This window comes from Phyllobates terribilis, unplaced genomic scaffold (assembly GCF_046119375.1).
Source record: "Phyllobates terribilis strain yellow unplaced genomic scaffold, ASM4611937v1 Scaffold_11__3_contigs__length_659146591, whole genome shotgun sequence".
Lineage (NCBI taxonomy): Eukaryota > Metazoa > Chordata > Amphibia > Anura > Dendrobatidae > Phyllobates > Phyllobates terribilis.
The window spans coordinates 386,744,038-386,762,200 of record NW_027362771.1 but is presented as its reverse complement, the minus strand read 5'-3'; the positions used below and the strand labels follow the sequence as shown (position 1 = coordinate 386,762,200).

Genomic DNA, 18,163 nt, shown 5'->3' with positions numbered 1-18,163 from the left:
GACGCGCCCCTGGGCCTACTTGGTGTAGCGTTGCGCACGCGGGGACTACCCGGAGCCGGGCCTGTTGGGGGTAGTAGTCTCGTGGCGGTGACCCGGTCCGTGCCCAGGGAGTCAAACTGTGTGGCTGAGTATTAGCAGTAGATGTTGGACGACTACGCCACCCGTTGAATGCAGCTATGGAGCTGCCGCTGCAGGGCAGACCGCTGAGGCCGGTGGAAGGATTGGGCAGCGTGGATGGTATAACCCCCAACGGGAGGGGTATGGCCTCAGGGCAGCCGACGTGGATGATGGGGGTAGCAGGAACCACTCAGACGATGCGGTGTAGTTCAGGGTCTTTACTGGTGACAAAAATAGACCCTCCCAGAGAGTACTGGCTAGCGGTCGGGGCCTGGTCAGTCCTTGAACAGATGGGATCTCCCCTGGCCAGGCGGAGTTGTAGGCCTCCCCAACTAGTTGTACTCTACTGGCTACCTTGCTAGAGGCGGGTAAAAGTAGCCCACATCCCTGAGTGTACCGTGTGGTGCTCACCCGTATGGCCGGTGACTCGGGGCCTTCTAGTGGCTTCCGCTCCACGACGGCGGTGCTGGTCCCACGCGTGTGACCGTGCCTTCGGGTTTCTTGGCCAGAGGACCTGAAATCCCCTGCCGGTCGGTTTCTGCTGCTGGGTAAGGATTAGTCCCCACAGCCTCGGACTCCGGGTCCGGTGGTAACTCTTCAATCAGGGCGAGCTCTACAGCTGCCAGCCCCTGATTCCTTTTAGCACGACTTCCCCAGAGCTCCTGATCTTTCTTGTTCCTAAAGCTGCTCCACTACAGACCAGACTGTGTCTCTGTCTGTGTTCTCTGCTCTTTCGCCCTCTAACCCTGCCTCAGCCCTAGTTTTATATAGGGGAAGTTCTTCCCCTCCCAGGACTGGGCAGGAGGTGTGGCATGCATAGGATTCCTGACCAGGAGACCTCCCACCTGCTCACAGACGTGATATTGCTATTACTGTGGAAACCAGACCCCTGGGGTGCCACATTAACCCCTAGTGAAATTTAGTACTCCGGGACTAAACATACTTTTGTAAACATAACAAGGTATAAACAAAAACGTTCTGGTAGAGACAACACATAAGGTGGTCACGGCGTGTCCGCAACCGGGTGTAACTTTTGAGGAAAACAAAGGTGTCCATTTCACCAAAACAGGGAGACGTAACCAGGTAGGGGTCTGTCCTGCCCCGAGTCCTTATCAGTCTTTTAGTCCGTCCTGGGTTACGCTCCAACTATATGCACAAAGGATTCCCGGTAAATCCACCAAAGACTCCTACAAATAACTAGAAACACATAATTATACACAAGCAACAATAAACAGGTAAACATTAATAAAATAGCTTGAACATTTAGATCCTCCACCGTATGGGCAACTGGCCTCTAGTGACCCTAGTGGACCTACAGAGCTGGCTGACTGGTCCTGAGCTACAGGGTATAGGAGCTGTCAAGGGTAAACTAGGCAGCCGTCTACGGACTCTTTGGCTCACTAGGGGTATGGCAGGCTCACTATAAGCAGAGGGTTGATTCTCCTGGTCTGCTTGTGTGGGGTCTTCTGCCTCCTGGACCGGCTGTTCTTCCAGCTCTACCTGTGTCTCCGTAGGCACTTGGGATGCTGGTTGGAGGAACGTGAGGACGGGAACCACAACAGCACCATTGACTTGAGTCCAAGACCGAGGGAAGTCTCCGAGCACAGTACTAACCATATCTTCCCTTTCCTCTACGGGTCGAGGGTCTTCTTGTTCCTCTTCAGGGTTCCGTAGCTGTTCGGGACACTTCTTCAGGTGGTCCCGGGATACAATGGCTGTGGTTTCCCCTCCGTCTTTACTGATTGTACAGATCTTTGGGTTGTCGTGGCTTGAGGGCAGTACGGTGTACGGGTCCTTCTCCCACTGGTCGTCCAACTTGTGGAGCCGTCTTTTCCTCTTCAAGACCTGCTCTCCGGGCACCAGGGGAACAGCGGGAGCATACTGGTTGTAAGTTTTCTCTTGTCTTTCCCTAGCTTGACAGAGACTTCGCTCCACGCTCTCCTGTACTTTCCGGTACTGCTGCTGCCTCTCTGTGTCCCAGTCTGCTTCTGGTGAAGTGTCCTCGGGTGTCAGGACTCCCATCTCCAGATCAACAGGAAGCTTACCAGGTCTTGCCCTCATTAGGTAAGCCGGGGTACAGTTGGTGGAACCTACAGGGATGTGGTTGTATAGGTCCACCAGGTCGGGCAGCTTTTCAGGCCACAGACTACGTTCTTCCAGGGGCAATGTTTTCAGAAGATCTATCACCACCTGGTTCATTTTCTCACAAAGTCCATTAGTTTGTGGGTGATAGCGTGTTGTTCTTATCTTCCGGCAGCCATACAGGTTGCAGAACTCCTGGAAGACTTCCGCTTCAAAGGCAGGCCCCTGGTCCGTCAGCACCTGCTCCGGGTATCCGTGCGGACGGCAGAAGTGCTGCTGGAAGGCTCTAGCTGCTGTTTGAGCCGTTAAGTCCTTGACGGGGACGACAACCAAGAACCGGGAGTAGTGATCCACGATGGTTAACGCGTAGACGTAGCCACTTCTGCTTGGGGTCAGTTTTACATGATCCAAGGCTACCAGTTCCAACGGCTGTCTGGTGATGGACTGCAGGGGAGTCTTCTGGCTGGCACGGTCCCTCCTTCTTAGGTTGCATGGGCCACAGTCTCTGCACCACCTCTCGATGGTTCCTCTCATGCCTACCCAATGGAACCGCCCGCGCAGCAGGAACTCCAGCTTCTTCCATCCGAAGTGCCCAGCTCCGTCGTGGTATGCCTCCATCACCATAGCTGCATCTCTTCTTGGCACCACTACTTGCCAGATTAGTTCATGCGTCCGGGAGTTAACCATTCTGCGGCACAACTTCCCCTTGTAAAGGAACAGTAGACTCTTCTCAGCCCACAGTTGCTTGGCTTCCTCCGGAGCGTCTGGGTCAAGGCGTGCATCTGGCCGAGTCAGCATCTCCTTTACCAGTCGGACGGCAGGGTCACTGTCTTGCGTCTCCGCCCAGTTGTAATGAGGTAATGGGTTGAACGTAGCGGATTGCTTACTCCTTACACGGTGGGAATACTGGATAGTCCCATGACGGTGGAACGCGGGGAGTTCAACTTCTTCCAGTTCCTCTGAATCTTCCCCTACGTCCGGTAGGTTCGGCATCCTGGACAGGGCGTCCGCGTTGGTATTGGAGCGTCCTGCCCGGTATTTGATTGTAAACTCATAGTTGGACAAGCGGGCCATCCATCTCTGCTCTAGGGCACAGAGTCTTGCAGTGTCCAGGTGTGTCAACGGGTTGTTATCCGTGTACACGGTGAACCGGGAAGCAGCGAGGTAGTGCTTAAAGCGTTCGGTGACTGCCCACACCACTGCCAGGAACTCTAGCTTAAATGAGCTGTAATTCTCAGGGTTTCTTTCGGTGGGTCGCAGTTTTCGGCTGGCGTAAGCAATTACCCGTTCCTTCCCCTGCTGGATCTGGGACAGTACGGCTCCTAGCCCGATGTTACTGGCGTCGGTGTAGAGGATAAAGGGCTGGCTATAATCAGGGTACGCCAGGATTTCATCCCCTGTGAGGGCCATCTTCAGCTGGCGGAAGGACTCTTCTTCCAGCTTCTCCCATCTGAAGGGTGGCTTCTGGTTCTTGGCCTTCCTGGACTGGCCTATCAGGAGGTCCTGCATAGGAGCTGCCTTTTTGGTGAAACCGGGAATGAACCTTCGGTAGTAGCCTACCAACCCGAGGAACTGCCTCACTTCCTTTACGCTGGAGGGGCTTGGCCATTCCTTAATTGCGGTGATCTTATCAGGGTCGGGAGCCACTCCGTCAGCACTCACCACGTGTCCCAGGTACTGCACCTTTGGCTTCAGGAGGTGACACTTGGAGGGTTTCACCTTTAGGCCATAACTTGCCAGAGCTTCGAACACTTCCGCCAGGTGTTTCAGGTGGTCCTCGTAGGTCTTGGAATAGACGATGACATCGTCCAGGTATAACAGGACCGTCTCAAAGTTTCGGTGTCCCAGACAGCATTCCATCAATCGCTGGAAGGTTCCTGGTGCGTTGCAGAATCCGAACGGCATGCAGGTAAACTCGCTAAGTCCCATCGGGGTGGTGAATGCGGTCTTCTCCCGGTCCGCCTCTGCTACAGGAACCTGCCAGTACCCGCTAGTGAGATCCAAGGTGGAGAAGAAGTTAGCAGATTTTAAAGCAGCCAAAGACTCCTCTATTCTTGGTAAGGGGTACGCATCTTTGTGTGTGATACGGTTAATTTTCCGGTAATCTACACACATTCTCATGGTGTTGTCTTTCTTTTTGACCAAGACTAGTGGAGCTGCCCAGGGGCTACAGCTATCCCTGATTACCCCAGCCTCCTTCATGTCTCTAAGCATCCCCTTGGCGTGTTGGTAGTGTGCAGGGGGTACGGGTCGATACCTCTCTTTTATGGGAGGATGGTCTCCCGTGGGGATGTGGTGTTCTACCCCCTTGACTCGCCCGAAGTCTAACGGGTGTTTACTAAACACACTCTCGTACTCTCGAACCACCCGGTAGACTCCCTGTTTCTGGTGGGAGGGAGTGGAGTCAGTACCCAAATGTAGTTGCTGACACCAATCCTCCATTATTTTCGTAGAGCCGTTACCTTCTTCCGGGTGAGATGGAGGCAAGGGTTCCACAGACTGTATAGAATTTTGGTTGATAGTATATAATTTGGCTAGCGTAGCATACCGGGGCAGGTATACTTCCCTTTTCCCGATATTTATTATACGAACGGGCACCCTCCCACGGCGTACATCAACTACCCCCCGTGCTGTCAAAATGGTGGGCCTACTGTCTGAGTAGACTGGTTCTACCATGGCCTGGTAATCTCTACCTCTCAGACCAATAGCTGCCCGGCACCAAATCATCATTTCACTTTTCGGGGGCATGGCAATAGGGAAAGGGTCACACATTCTCACGCTACCAATCTCACCACCAGAGAGTTCCACCTGTTGCCGTCGCATCAGTGCCCGGATCTCTTTCTGGAGCACTCGCTGCTGACCGGAGCTGGCGTTCTTGGCAACCTGCTGTAAAATGAAAATCACCTCTGCAAGACAATTTTCAATCACATTAGTTCCTAGAGTTATCTTTGGGTGACTCTCGCGCTTGTCAATGTCTACAATGATCAGTCCCTGTGCTGCCAGTTCGACTCTACCGATTTTAATGGTCATTTCTTTAAATCCGATCTGTGGCACGGGCTGACCATTACTGGCGATGATACTCAAGTCGTCGTCTGGATAGCGGGTTATATCCGAGTCATTCCAGTACTGCTTGAAGAGCATGTACGGGATGGTGGTGACCTGTGACCCGGTGTCCAGTAGGGCACTCATAGGGATGCCATCCAGTACCACAGGCAAGACTGGACGTCCTCCCACATATTTGTCGCGCCAGTTCGATGGGCCTGGTGATCTTTTTCCTGGGGGTTGGCCCTCTACCCCAGGTTGTGCCAGTTTAAAGGACAGTACCTTGCCATATGTCCGGGTTGATTGCAGCGGCGGCAGATAGGTTGTCCGTCCTCGTTGTACCGGTCGCTGGGTCTTCCTCTGGCCGGTGGGGTCCTCCTTGGTCGACGCCACGGGATGTCCTCCGGTCCGGATGCCAGCTGGATCTTCCCTGGAGTGGAAACCTGTAAAGACTGCACAGTTCGGGTTAGCGCAGCAACGCTTTTAGCTAGCTCTTGGACCTGATGGTGCAGGTCCGGAGCCGGGTCATTGTTCAAAGCCTGCGCATCAGCCCCCACAGGCCCTGCCGACAAGGGCGCCGCCTCCTGGTGGCAAGTAATAGCTGGGCGCCTGTGGGTCACAACGCCACCCGGTGTCGGTTCTCGGAGCACCCGGATGGCTCTGTCCTTGAACTGTGCAAAGTCCAGATGAGGATCCTGTAAGGCTATGGCCCGCAACTGGGTTCGGTGGACATTGCAATATAGTCCCTCTATAAATTGCTCGGTCAACAGCCTGTCCTCGTTTCCCACGCTGTCAGGGTCGGTCTGCTTAATGGCTCTCAGGGCCTCTTGTAGGTTTAGTGCATAGTCCCTTATACTCTCATGTGCTCGCTGCTTGCACCCATAGAATCTAAGCTTAATCTCGGCTGAGGTGCGGGTATCAAAGGTGTCCCTCAGCCGGGTTAGTATCCCTGCGACAGTCCTCCTCCCAGGTGGCCAGGACTTTACCTCCCTTTGGGCTGCCCCGGTTAGTTGGGCCACCAGGATGCTCACTTTTTGCTCTTCTGTGAGGGGGTACACCTGGAAGAGGCTATCCAGCTTTTCTTTAAAGTCATTCAGGGTATGTGACTCCCCTGAGTACTGGGGTAGCCAGGCTGCTCCCGGGATATAGGGCATGGTGAAAGGCATGACTGCAGCAGCGGTGGCGCTGGCGGGGGTTGAGGCAGTGAAGCTCTCCTCCGTATCCGACATCTTTCTCCCCCCCTAGTGGACCGTGGCCTACCTTGCGATGATCCTCTTCCGTAGGCCGCGGCTCCGCAGTGGATCGTCAGGGTTGAGGACCTTCCGTCGCGCTCCTGTGACGTCGGCGTCTGCTGGGCTCCTTCCAGGACCTTTACGCAACGTCCGGACGCGAGGCGGGGCTTCAGTTCTCGCGCGCTTTCGGAGTCCACGCCCCTCTTCTTCCCGCGCGGCGTCTTCAAGATGGCGTCCAACGGCGGGAAAACTCCACGGATGGCGGGAAGAAGGCAGAAGATGGCGCCGGATGGCGGGAAAACTTCGCGGATGGTGGGAAGAAGGTAGAAGATGGCGCCGGATGGCGGGAATCTTCACCACTGGTAAGTTTGAACAGTCTTTTTCAGGCACGCAGTACCCGGTGGTTGCGGGCACGAAATCCTGCCGACTACGCCAAAAGTTGACGTGCCCCTGGGCCTACTTGGTGTAGCGTTGCGCACGCGGGGACTACCCGGAGCCGGGCCTGTTGGGGGTAGTAGTCTCGTGGCGGTGACCCGGTCCGTGCCCAGGGAGTCAAACTGTGTGGCTGAGTATTAGCAGTAGATGTTGGACGACTACGCCACCCGTTGAATGCAGCTATGGAGCTGCCGCTGCAGGGCAGACCGCTGAGGCCGGTGGAAGGATTGGGCAGCGTGGATGGTATAACCCCCAACGGGAGGGGTATGGCCTCAGGGCAGCCGACGTGGATGATGGGGGTAGCAGGAACCACTCAGACGATGCGGTGTAGTTCAGGGTCTTTACTGGTTACAAAAATAGACCCTCCCGGAGTACTGGCTAGCGGTCGGGGCCTTTTCAGTCCTTGAACAGATGGGATCTCCCCTGGCCAGGCGGAGTTGTAGGCCTCCCCAACTAGTTGTACTCTACTGGCTACCTTGCTAGAGGCGGGTAAAAGTAGCCCACGTCCCTGAGTGTACCGTGTGGTGCTCACCCGTATGGCTGGTGACTCGGGGCCTTCTAGTGGCTTCCGCTCCACGACGGCGGTGCTGGTCCCACGCGTGTGACCGTGCCTTCGGGTTTCTTGGCCAGAGGACCTGAAATCCCCTGCCGGTCGGTTTCTGCTGCTGGGTAAGGATTAGTCCCCACAGCCTCGGACTCCGGGTCCGGTGGTAACTCTTCAATCAGGGCGAGCTCTACAGCTGCCAGCCCCTGATTCCTTTTAGCACGACTTCCCCAGAGCTCCTGATCTTTCTTGTTCCTAAAGCTGCTCCACTACAGACCAGACTGTGTCTCTGTCTGTGTTCTCTGCTCTTTCTCCCTCTAACCCTGCCTCAGCCCTAGTTTTATATAGGGGAAGTTCTTCCCCTCCCAGGACAGGGCAGGAGGTGTGGCATGCATAGGATTCCTGACCAGGAGACCTCCCACCTGCTCACAGACGTAATATTGCTATTACTGTGGAAACCAGACCCCTGGGGTGCCACAGTATGACCCAGATTATTACACCAAATATTTTTTTTGGGAGTGGCAGTGGGGGTGGAAGAGGTCCCAATTAGGACTTCTGCTATGGTGCCCAGTGATTTCCATGTACACTATTGATGGCATGCATTGCTAAAGAACTCTAGCTTAGTTTCATTTGTTCATAGAATATTTTCCCAGGAGGATTGTGGTTGGCTTATGTAACTTTTTTTTACGCCCTTCTTTAAATCCTTGTTTCAGTAGCCAATTTTAAATTTTTAAAATTTGCACTTTTCCTTCCCCTTCTCAATGCCATAACTTTTTTTTATTTTTCCATAGATATAGTGGTATGAGGACTTGTTTTTGGGGAGATGAGTTGTAGTTTTGAAGGTTGTTATCCATTTCACTTTACAATTTACTGAAAAATGGTAAAAAAAATTCCAAGTATGATGAAGTTGTGAAAATAAAATGCAATTCCACCTTTGTTTTTTTCTCTCTTTAAAATAGTATTTATTGTAGGGTAAGAAAGACCTGGAAACATAATTTTCCAGGTCAGTGTAGTTATGACGATACTATGTTTACATGGATTTTTTTTTTTTTTTTTTTTTTTTTTTAAGTGGTGAATTTTTTAAAAAAAGGGAACTTTTAGCAGTTTTTAGACCCTAAACCAACATCATATATGTAAAGCGTCTGAAATGTGGATAAGGTCTATAACTTTGTATTTTAACTCCATGTCTCCGTTTTATAGAAATCTAAAAATCAGCAAATATTGTCTCCACCTTTTATCATAGTGGTCCTGCAGTATTTGAGTAATGTGACCAGCTACTAGTATGGACTTTATGTGATGTTTTAGAGAATTTATCCAATTCATCCTGCACAGCGAGCAGCTTGGGGAAAAAAAAAAAATATAGCAACTCTGGCATTTTTTTTTATGCATCCTACCAAAAAAGTGGAATACACAGGGGGTCAAAAAGTTCTAATTGCTCAAAAATGATACCAGTGAAAACTACAGTTTGTCGCGCAAAAAAACAAATCCCTCATACTGTTCTGCTTATGGAAAAATAAAAAGTTATGGCTTCTGAAATATGATTAAAAAAAAACAAACAAATATTTGACATTAACCCTCTTAAGATGGAATCTATCAGTAGAATCAAGCCTCCTAACCACCTATATGGGCATTCAGGTAATAAAAAGTTAAATAAAATGATGTAACCAATCACACTAAAGAGGCTGGTGCTAGGCGTGGAATGACCATCAGGAGGCAGAAGCTCAGGAAGTGCTCCATCACACCCAGAGAACTTAACACCTCATTTGCATATGAATTACCAGGCTAATTACTTAGAAATGAAGCAACAGATAGAACATATAAAAGGTGACCGCTGATGGATTTAGCTTTCAAAGACCCGCATGCCCATATACGCAGTTTAGGGTATTGATCTTACTGACAGCTTCCCTTTATCCACTTAAAGGGGTTGTCCAGGTTCGGTACAGAAGTCTTAAGAATCTGCACATTACGCACCAGATAATTCGAACAGCGCTTAGAGTGGGCAGTTATGTGATCGCAAGTATGTGATATGCGTACTTCTGTCCACATTCTGACTAGTCGTGTGCGGCCTCACTCAATAGAAGCGAGCTGAGCGAGATCTGGTCTCGGCACTGTCAGTGGAAAATCCTGACAACGCGAGCTGTCACAGGCAGCACGGTGGCACATTGATTTGCACTGTAGCATTGCAGCGCTGGGATCCTCGGTCCACATCCGACCAAGGACAACATCTGCAAGGAGTTTCTGTAGGTTTCCTCTGGATACTCTGTTTGGAGTGTGGGAGGAAACCAAAGTTATAGGGAATATAGATTGCGAGCTAAAATGGGGACAATGGTGCTGATGTCTGTAAAGCGTTGTTAAATTAATGGCGCCATATAAGTAAAGAAAATAAAATGTGAGAATTCACAAGTCTGCAGTCACATAGCATATCACGTCATGGAGTGTGTCAGGGACTTTGGAGTGGGGTCAGAAGCAGAGTCCGCTCCAAACAGGACAGATGATGGCTAGAATATAACACTGTTATCTGCCTCTAACAGCAGTGCTGGCCAATTGCTGTTACCGCTCACTGACAACGGCATTTAAGTGCAGAGATCCGGCTCAGTTAGTTCAGGCGCCCATAAGCCTCCCTGAGACAGGTTCCTATGACAGCTGGAGTTTGTCTAAACGCCTTGATGCCTGTCATGTAATCTTTTGTGTGACATCCAGCCTATGGCCAGGCGTCATAGGAGACTGATTTTCACTATATACAGCACTATTGCTGCATATAATACAAGCAATCAAATGATCGCAGGTTTACTAACTGTAAAAAGTAGAAAAAAAAAAGGTACAAAAATAAAAAATCTGAAACATTCAAATCACCCCTCTCCCTTCAATAAAAAATACATATTTAATATCGCTTTGTCCAAATTAATTTTTATTTTATTTTTTAATTGGAATATGATCAGTCAATGTTGTAAAGAGGAGAAAAAAAACAAAACTGCCAGAATTGCATTTTTTCAGTCACCACAATAATGGTCAAAAAATGCAATAAGAAGAGATCAAACCATAATATGCAACCAGTCTTTTTTTTTAACAAATAAACACTGTAAAAATAAAATCCGAAAAAACAATGGCAGAATTTCATTTTTTTTTTTTTATAATAGTGTCATTTTCCTTTCTCTATATGATAAAAAGGATGGTATCATTCAAAATGACATCTTTTCCCACAAAAGAAAAAAAGTCGTAATCTCTGTGGCAGCGCAAAAATAAAGTTATGGCTATTTAAAAAAAAAACGAAAAAAAAAAAAACGTAAAAATTAAAATTGGCTGTGGAGGGAAAGAGGTAATTGTGGCCTGGCAATGTTTCACCATTTTGTATCATCTTCTGATGAGTGTACAATAAACCACATGCAGTACAGACAGCTTTATTAGCTTCTATTAAACCTCAAACAGGATGAGAAACCAGAAGGGAAAGGGTGGGCAATGTAAATACAATAGTACTGTAATATGCAGAGACATCGAGGTTCTTCTACATGGCAAGAAGAGGACCTTCAGCAGACTACCATGCAGGGCCGGCGTCCGCACCCGGCGCACCCGGGCAAATGCCGGGGCCCTGAGCAGGCAGAGGGGCCCACTGGTGGTCGCGCACCCCGCTGGGCTATGGGCGGAGGAGAGCGGTGTCAGCGCCCGCCCTTCTCCGCCGCTTGCTCAGGGCCCCGGCAGCTGGATACTTACCTCTCCCCGTGCCTCCGCAGATCAGCTGTCTTCCTGCTCTGCGCTCCCTGTGACGTTTCAGGTCAGAGGGCGCGGTGACGTCTTTACACTGTGCTCTCTCCTGGCCGTCACAGGGAGCGCTGAGCGGGAAGACACCGACAACGCTGGAGTTCGGACCCGAGCAGCGGGCAGCAGGTGACGAGAAGGGAGGCGAGTATTTGATTTTTTTTTTTTTTATGTATGGAGGCATGGGGCATTATAAAGAGAGGGGGGGACATCCTGCATGGGGCATTATAAAGAGAGGGGGGACATCCTGCATGGGGCATTATAAAGAGAGGGGGGGACATCCTGCATGGGGCATTATAAAGAGAGGGGGGGACATCCTGCATGGGGCATTATAAGGTGGGGAACAGCCTGCATGGGGCATTATAAAGAGGGGGGGGGGGATTCCTGCATGGGGCATTATAATGAGGAGGGGGAACAGCCTGCATGGGGCATTATAAGGTGGGGAACAGCCTGCATGGGGCATTATAAAGAGGGGGGGGGGCATCCTGCATGGGGCATTATAAAGAGGAGGGGTGACAGCATGTGGCATTATGTGGGGAGTAACAGCCTGCATGGAGCATTAAAAGGGGGGGCCTGTATGGGGCATTATGTGGGGGGGGAACAGCCTGCATGGAGCATTAAAAGGGGGGGCCTGTATGGGGCATTATGTGGGGGGGGGGGGGGGGGACAGCCTGCATGGAGCATTATAAGGGGGGGGCAGCCTGTATGGGGCATTATGTGGGGGGTAACAGCCTGCATGGAGCATTAAAAAGGGGGGGGGGCCTGTATGGGGCATTATGTGGGGGGTAACAGCCTGCATGGAGCATTATAAGGGGGGGGGGGGGGACAGCCTGTATGGGGCATTATGTGGGGGGTAACAGCCTGCATGCAGCATTATATGGGGGCCAGTATCCTGTATGGAGCGTTATAAGGGGACCGGTATCCTGTATGGAGCATTATATGGGGGCCAGTATCCTGTATGGAGCTTTATAAGGGGACCAGTATCCTGTATGGAGTGTTATATGGGGGCCAGTACTCTGTATGGAGCCTTATATGGGGGCCAGTATTCCGTATGGAGCCTTATATGGAAGCCAGTATTCCGTATGGAGCCTTATATGGAAGCCAGTATTCCGTATGGAGCCTTATATGGAAGCCAGTATTCCGTATGGAGCCTTATATGGGGGGCCAGTATTCCGTATGGGGCCTTATATGGGGGTCAGTATTCCGTATGGGGCCTTATATGGGGGCCAGTATTCCGTATGGGGTCTTATATGGGGGCCAGTATTCCGTATGAAGCGTTATATGGGGGCCACTATTCTGTGTGGAGCGATTCACCGGTTTCTGAGCTATTGTGGAATTTGCAATAGATATCACTCATGTAATGTAAGAAGTGAAATCTTTGGCATTGTACTATATATATATTTCTCCGCCGTATCTCTGCATCATGAATCGTGGTATGTGTTAAAGGGGCCCACTGAGACTCTTTCGCCCGGGGCCCAGAAAAACCTGGAGCCGGCCCTGCTACCATGGTAAGTAACCCATTAGTTCTCAGCAATTGCCAGACGGGACAGGATGTGCACCTGCGCTTTAATTTTCCATCTACCATATAAAAAGAATTTTGCTATATACAAAGCAATTTTGTTACTAATGGTCCACATTACAGGTGTCCTATGCCATAGGCAAGTTATCAAGACATGCAATCACTTATTTAAAGAAATGTAAAAGTACAACTAAGTGAAACAAATTTTAAATAACACTCAAAAAGCTGCTACATTTCTGGTTTTAATTTGAGGGATATTCTAGTCAGTTTATCACTTAACCACTGCATAGCCAAGACTTTCTAAAATGGTTCATGCCCACTCATCTCCGTCCCCTATAGCTTTAGTAACCACACAACCAAGTATATGGCACTGACAGAAAAACCAGCCGCAGACATCCTGACAAATGTAGCTGTTCTATAACACAGAATAACCAAATTTTGAAATCCTTCTGAAAGATGTAAGGGTTTCAGAAAAACATGGCTGCTTTCTACCAAATACAACCTATTGACAGGTGTTCAGCTATTGCAACGCAGCCCTATTCACTTCAATAGAGGTGAGCTGCAATCTCAGACACCGCTCTAGCACACGAGTACCTGCCTGCTTGCTTTCACTCTTATTATTTATTGGTCAATGCTAGGCAGGGGTGTGGGGTCTGAGTTTTGGATACTTACTGTGTCTTCCACCCTGTTCTTTATGACACACTTTGGTTTGTGTTTTTTTTCACAAGTTTTGGCTGTGTTATATACGGTATTTCTCTTTTCCCTACCTGTATATTTGTCTCACCATGTGGTAGTCTATGGAAGGTCCATGTACAACTGGCATGTAAAAGTTTGGGCATCCCTGGTCAATATTACCGTTATTGCGAACGCTTAAGCAAGTTGAAGATGAAATGAACTCTAGAAGGCCTAAAGTTAAAGATGACACATTTTCCTTTGTATTTTAGGCAAAAAAAAAAAAAAAATCTATATTTTTTTTACATTTTTTACAATTAAAAATTATAAAAAAATAAATAAATAAAAAAAAACTGTCCACTGCAAAAGTTTGGGCACCCTTGCAGAATTGTGTGCTCAGATAACTTTGAGCAAGGTTTCAGCCTGTTAGTGTTATGGCTTGTTCTCCATCATCATTAGGAAGGGCCAGGTGGTGCAAAATTTCCCAGTTTTATAAAAATCCAGCCTCCTCTTTCCTTGTGTGAAAAAAAGGAGCCATGGGTTCTTCTAAGCAGCTGCCTAGCACTCTGAAAATGGTGGAGGCCCACAAAGCAGGAGAAGGCTATAAGAAGATAGCAAAGTGTTTTCCAGTTGCCCTTTCTGCAGTTCAAAATGTAATTAAGAAATGGCAGTTAAAAGGAACAGTGGAGGTCAAGATAAGGTCTGGAAGACCAAGCAAAATTTCAGTGAGCTGCTTGTAGGATTGCTAGAGAGGCAAATCAGAACTCCCGCTTGACTGCAAAAGACCTTCAGAAACTTTTAGCAGACTCTGAACACTAGAACAATGTACCGCAACTCCAGACACCAAAACAAATATGCCACTCATGGCAGTCATCAAAAGAAAACCTCTCCTGCATCCTCACCATAAAATGCAGTGACAGAAGTATGCAAAGGACATCTAAACAAGCATGATGCATTTTAGAAACAAGTCCTGTGGACCCATTAAATTAAAATAGAACTCTTTGGCCACAATCATCAAAAGGTACACTACCGTTCAAAAGTTTGGGGTCATTTAGAAATTTCATTATTTTGAAAGAAAAGCACATTTTTTTTCAATAAAGCTAACATTAAATGAATCAGAAATACACTCTATACATTATTAATGTGGTAAATGACTATTCTAGCTGCAAATGTCTTGTTTTTATTGCAATATCTACATAGGCGTATAGAGGGCCATTTCCAACAACCACCATTCCAGTGTTTTAATGGTACATTGTGTTTGCTAACTGTGTAAGAAGGCTAATGGATGTTTAGAAAACCCTAAAAAACCCTTGCACAAGTATGTTAGCCCAGCTGAAAACGGTTTGGCTGATTTGAGAAGCTATAAAATTGACCTTCCTTTGAGCTAGTTGAGAATCTGGAGCATTACATTTGTTTGTTCTATGAAGCTCTCAAAATGGCCAGAAAAAGAGAACTTCCATGTGAAACTCGACAGTCTATTCTTGTTCTTAGAAATGAAAGCTATTCCGTGCGAGAAGTTGCCAAGAAACTGAAGATTTCCTACAACAGTGTTTACTACTCCCTTCAGAGAAGAGCACAAACAGGCTCTAACCAGAGTAGAAAGAGAAATGGGAGGCCCCTCTGCACAACTGAGCAACAAGACAAGTACATTAGAGTCCCTAGTTTGAGAAATCGACCCCTCACAGCTCCTCAACTGGCAGCTTCATTAAATAGTACATGCAAAACACCAGTGTCAACGTCAGTGAAGAGGCGACTCCAGGATGCTGGCCTTCAGGGCAATGTGGCAAAGAAAAAGCCATATCTGAGACTGGCTAATAAAAGGAAAAGATTAATATGGGCAAAATAACACAGACATTGGACAGAGGAAGACTGGAAAAAAGTTTTATGGACAAACTAATCAAAGTTTGAGGTGTTTGGATCACACAGAAGAACATTTGTGAGACGCAGAACAATTGAAAAGATGCTGGAAGAGTGCCTGACGCCATCTGTCAAGCATGGTTGAGGTAATGTGATGGTCTGGGGTTGCTTTGGTGCTGCTAAAGTGGGAGATCTATACAAGGTAAATGGGATTTTGAATAAGGAAGGCTATCACTCCATTTTTCAACGCCATGCCATACCCTGTGGACAGCGCTTGATTGGAACCAATTTCATCCTACAACAGGACAATGACCCAAAGCACACCTCCAAATTATGCATGAACTATTTAGGGAAGAAGCAGGCGGCTGGTATTCTATCTGTAATGGAGTGGCCAGCGCAGTCATCAGATCTCAACCCCATTGAGCTGTTGTGGGAGCAGGTTGACCGTATGGTACGCAAAAAGTGCCCATCAAGCCAATCCAACTTGTGGGAGGGGCTTCAGGAAGCGTGGGGTGAAATTTCTCAAGATTACCTCAGCAAATTAACAGCTAGAATGCCAAAGGTCTGCAATGCTGGAATTGCAGCAAAGGGAGCATTCTTTGACGAAAGCAAAGTTTGAAGGAGAAAATTATTCTTTCAAATAAAAATCATTATTTCTAACCTTGTCAATGTCTGGACTATATTTTCTATTCATTTTGAAACTCATTTGATAAATAAAAGTATGAGTTTTCATGGAAAGCACAAAATTGTCTGGGTGACCCCAAACTTTTGAACGGTAGTGTATGTGTGGAGAAAAAAGGGCACAGAATTTCAGGAAAAGAACGTCTCACCAACCATTAGGCATAGGGATGGATCAAACATGCTTTGGGGTTATGTTGCAGCCAATGGCATGGGGAACATTTCACAGGTAGAGGGAAGAATGGATTCAATGAAATTTCAACAAATTCTTGATGTAAACATAACACCATGCGTAAAAAAAGCTGAAGTTGAAAAGAGGATGGCTTCTACAAATGGATAATGATCCTAAACACACATCAAAATCCACAATAGACTTCCTCAAAAGGCTCGAGCTGAAGGTTTTACAATGGCCCTCACAGTCCCCAGATCTGAACATCATTGGAAATCTGTGGCTATGCATGCAAGACGACCCAGGTTATGTCCTGAAGAAGTTGTGTATGACTTTGAAACGCGTTGAATTTTAACCTGCACAAATAAAATAAATTAAGAACACATCGGCGTCCTAGAATCTTCATGACCAGCACAGGTTATACACATTTTACCCAGAACTGCAAGACGACCCAGGAATCTCACAGAACTGGAATAATTTTCCAAGGAAGAATGGATGAAAATCCCTCAAACAAGAATTAATAGACTCTTGGCTGGCTACAAATAGCGTTTACAAGCTGTGATACTTTCAAATGGGGGTGCTACTAGTTACTAACCATAATAGCAAAGAAGAGAAGGAGGAGTAAAGCATTTCGAAAACACAGGCATATAATTTATTTTGGAAAAACGACAGTACATAGTATGAAAAAATTCCTTAAAAATAGGACAACACATCGGGAAATGGAATATTCCACACAAATACAGAAAGTGCCCAAGAGAAATAAGTAAACATCACAGAATATAAATAACACTTGAGCAGATATTGCCTGTAATGAACCCACAGTAAGAGAAAAGCCCAACAAGATAGAATTCTATGTCTTAAAGCCAAGTTGCCAGTTGCAATAATGGCATCTCGGGCTGTCATTCTTACCAGGGCATGTGCCTTGAGGCAAATCTCCCCTTGAAAAAGCACGCGAAACGCACGTCGGGGGCCCTTTAGGGACCGCTTTCCCACCTGGTTCTATCAATTTTCTCCCAGCACATGCCCTGGTAAGAGTGACAACCCGAGATGCCATTATTGCAACTGGCCACTTGGCTTTAAGACATAGAATTCTATCTTGTTGGGCTTTCCTCTTACTGTGGGTTCATTACAGGCAATATCTGCTCAAGTGTTATTTATATTCTGAGATGTTTACTTATTTCTCTTGGGCGCTGTTAGCACTTTCTGTATTTGTGTGGGCTATCCCATTTTTAATTAATTTTCTCATACTATGAACTGTCATTTTTCTAAAACTATATGCCTGTGTTTTCTAAATCATATACTCCTCCTTCTCTTCTATGCTATTAATCTTAATGGAGTGATTTTAAATGAGCCTTGGAGCCCCAACTGTGGTGCCATAGGCTCATGTTTATGACATGGGTCTTTTGTTCATTAGGTACTAACAATGCAGGGTGCCCAAACTTTTGCATCGGCCCATTATCCTTTTTGTAATTTTTTAAAATTTAAAAAAAATAAGGATTAAAATATTGCTGACAATAGACATGCTGTGCTAGACCCCCACCGGTATGGCACATTTTATTCCTTACATTCAGTTTCTTCTTTGCAGCTACTTATTCACAAGAGTGTAACAGCAAAGGTCTCCTGCCTGTGGCATGCTGGCAGTTATAGTTTTGCATCAGGATAGAAAGCCACCGGCTGAAGACCATTGGTCTGTAGCCTAGATCCAAAAAGGTCATAACTTTAAATTTATAAACCAAACTTAATTTTATTCAAAGTAAAAAATAGAAACTAGATATGATGCAAAACGGTGTAGAGTCACTATACTATAAATGTGAAATAAAAGTCCTAATGGTTGTAGGACAGTGCTGGATACTCACCTTTCCTGACCTGCTGTGTCCCATAGCTGCAGGTGAACCCTCTGACCTCTGCCAGCAATTCCATCAGGGCCATTTGAACGATATACCTGAGAAAAGATAAAATGTGGAGAAACTAAAAAACAGAGTGTGATTACAGATCAAGAATCAGTGGATAACAATCAGCAGACCTATGCATCTATTGGGCTGTGTAGCTGAAGACACACAGGG

General features: G+C 47.4%; 1 protein-coding gene across 7 annotated transcripts in view; it reads right to left on the bottom strand.

Moving 5' to 3' along the window:
• RAB27A (RAB27A, member RAS oncogene family) overlaps positions 1-18,163 on the bottom strand; it is a 93,803-nt gene that overhangs the window by 30,539 nt on the left and 45,101 nt on the right. For all 7 annotated transcript variants that reach the window (XM_073653007.1, XM_073653006.1, XM_073653008.1 and 4 more), the window contains one exon: positions 17,957-18,042. In XM_073653007.1, the coding sequence (XP_073509108.1) occupies positions 17,957-18,042 (86 nt within the window). The remainder of the gene's footprint in view (positions 1-17,956; positions 18,043-18,163) is intronic.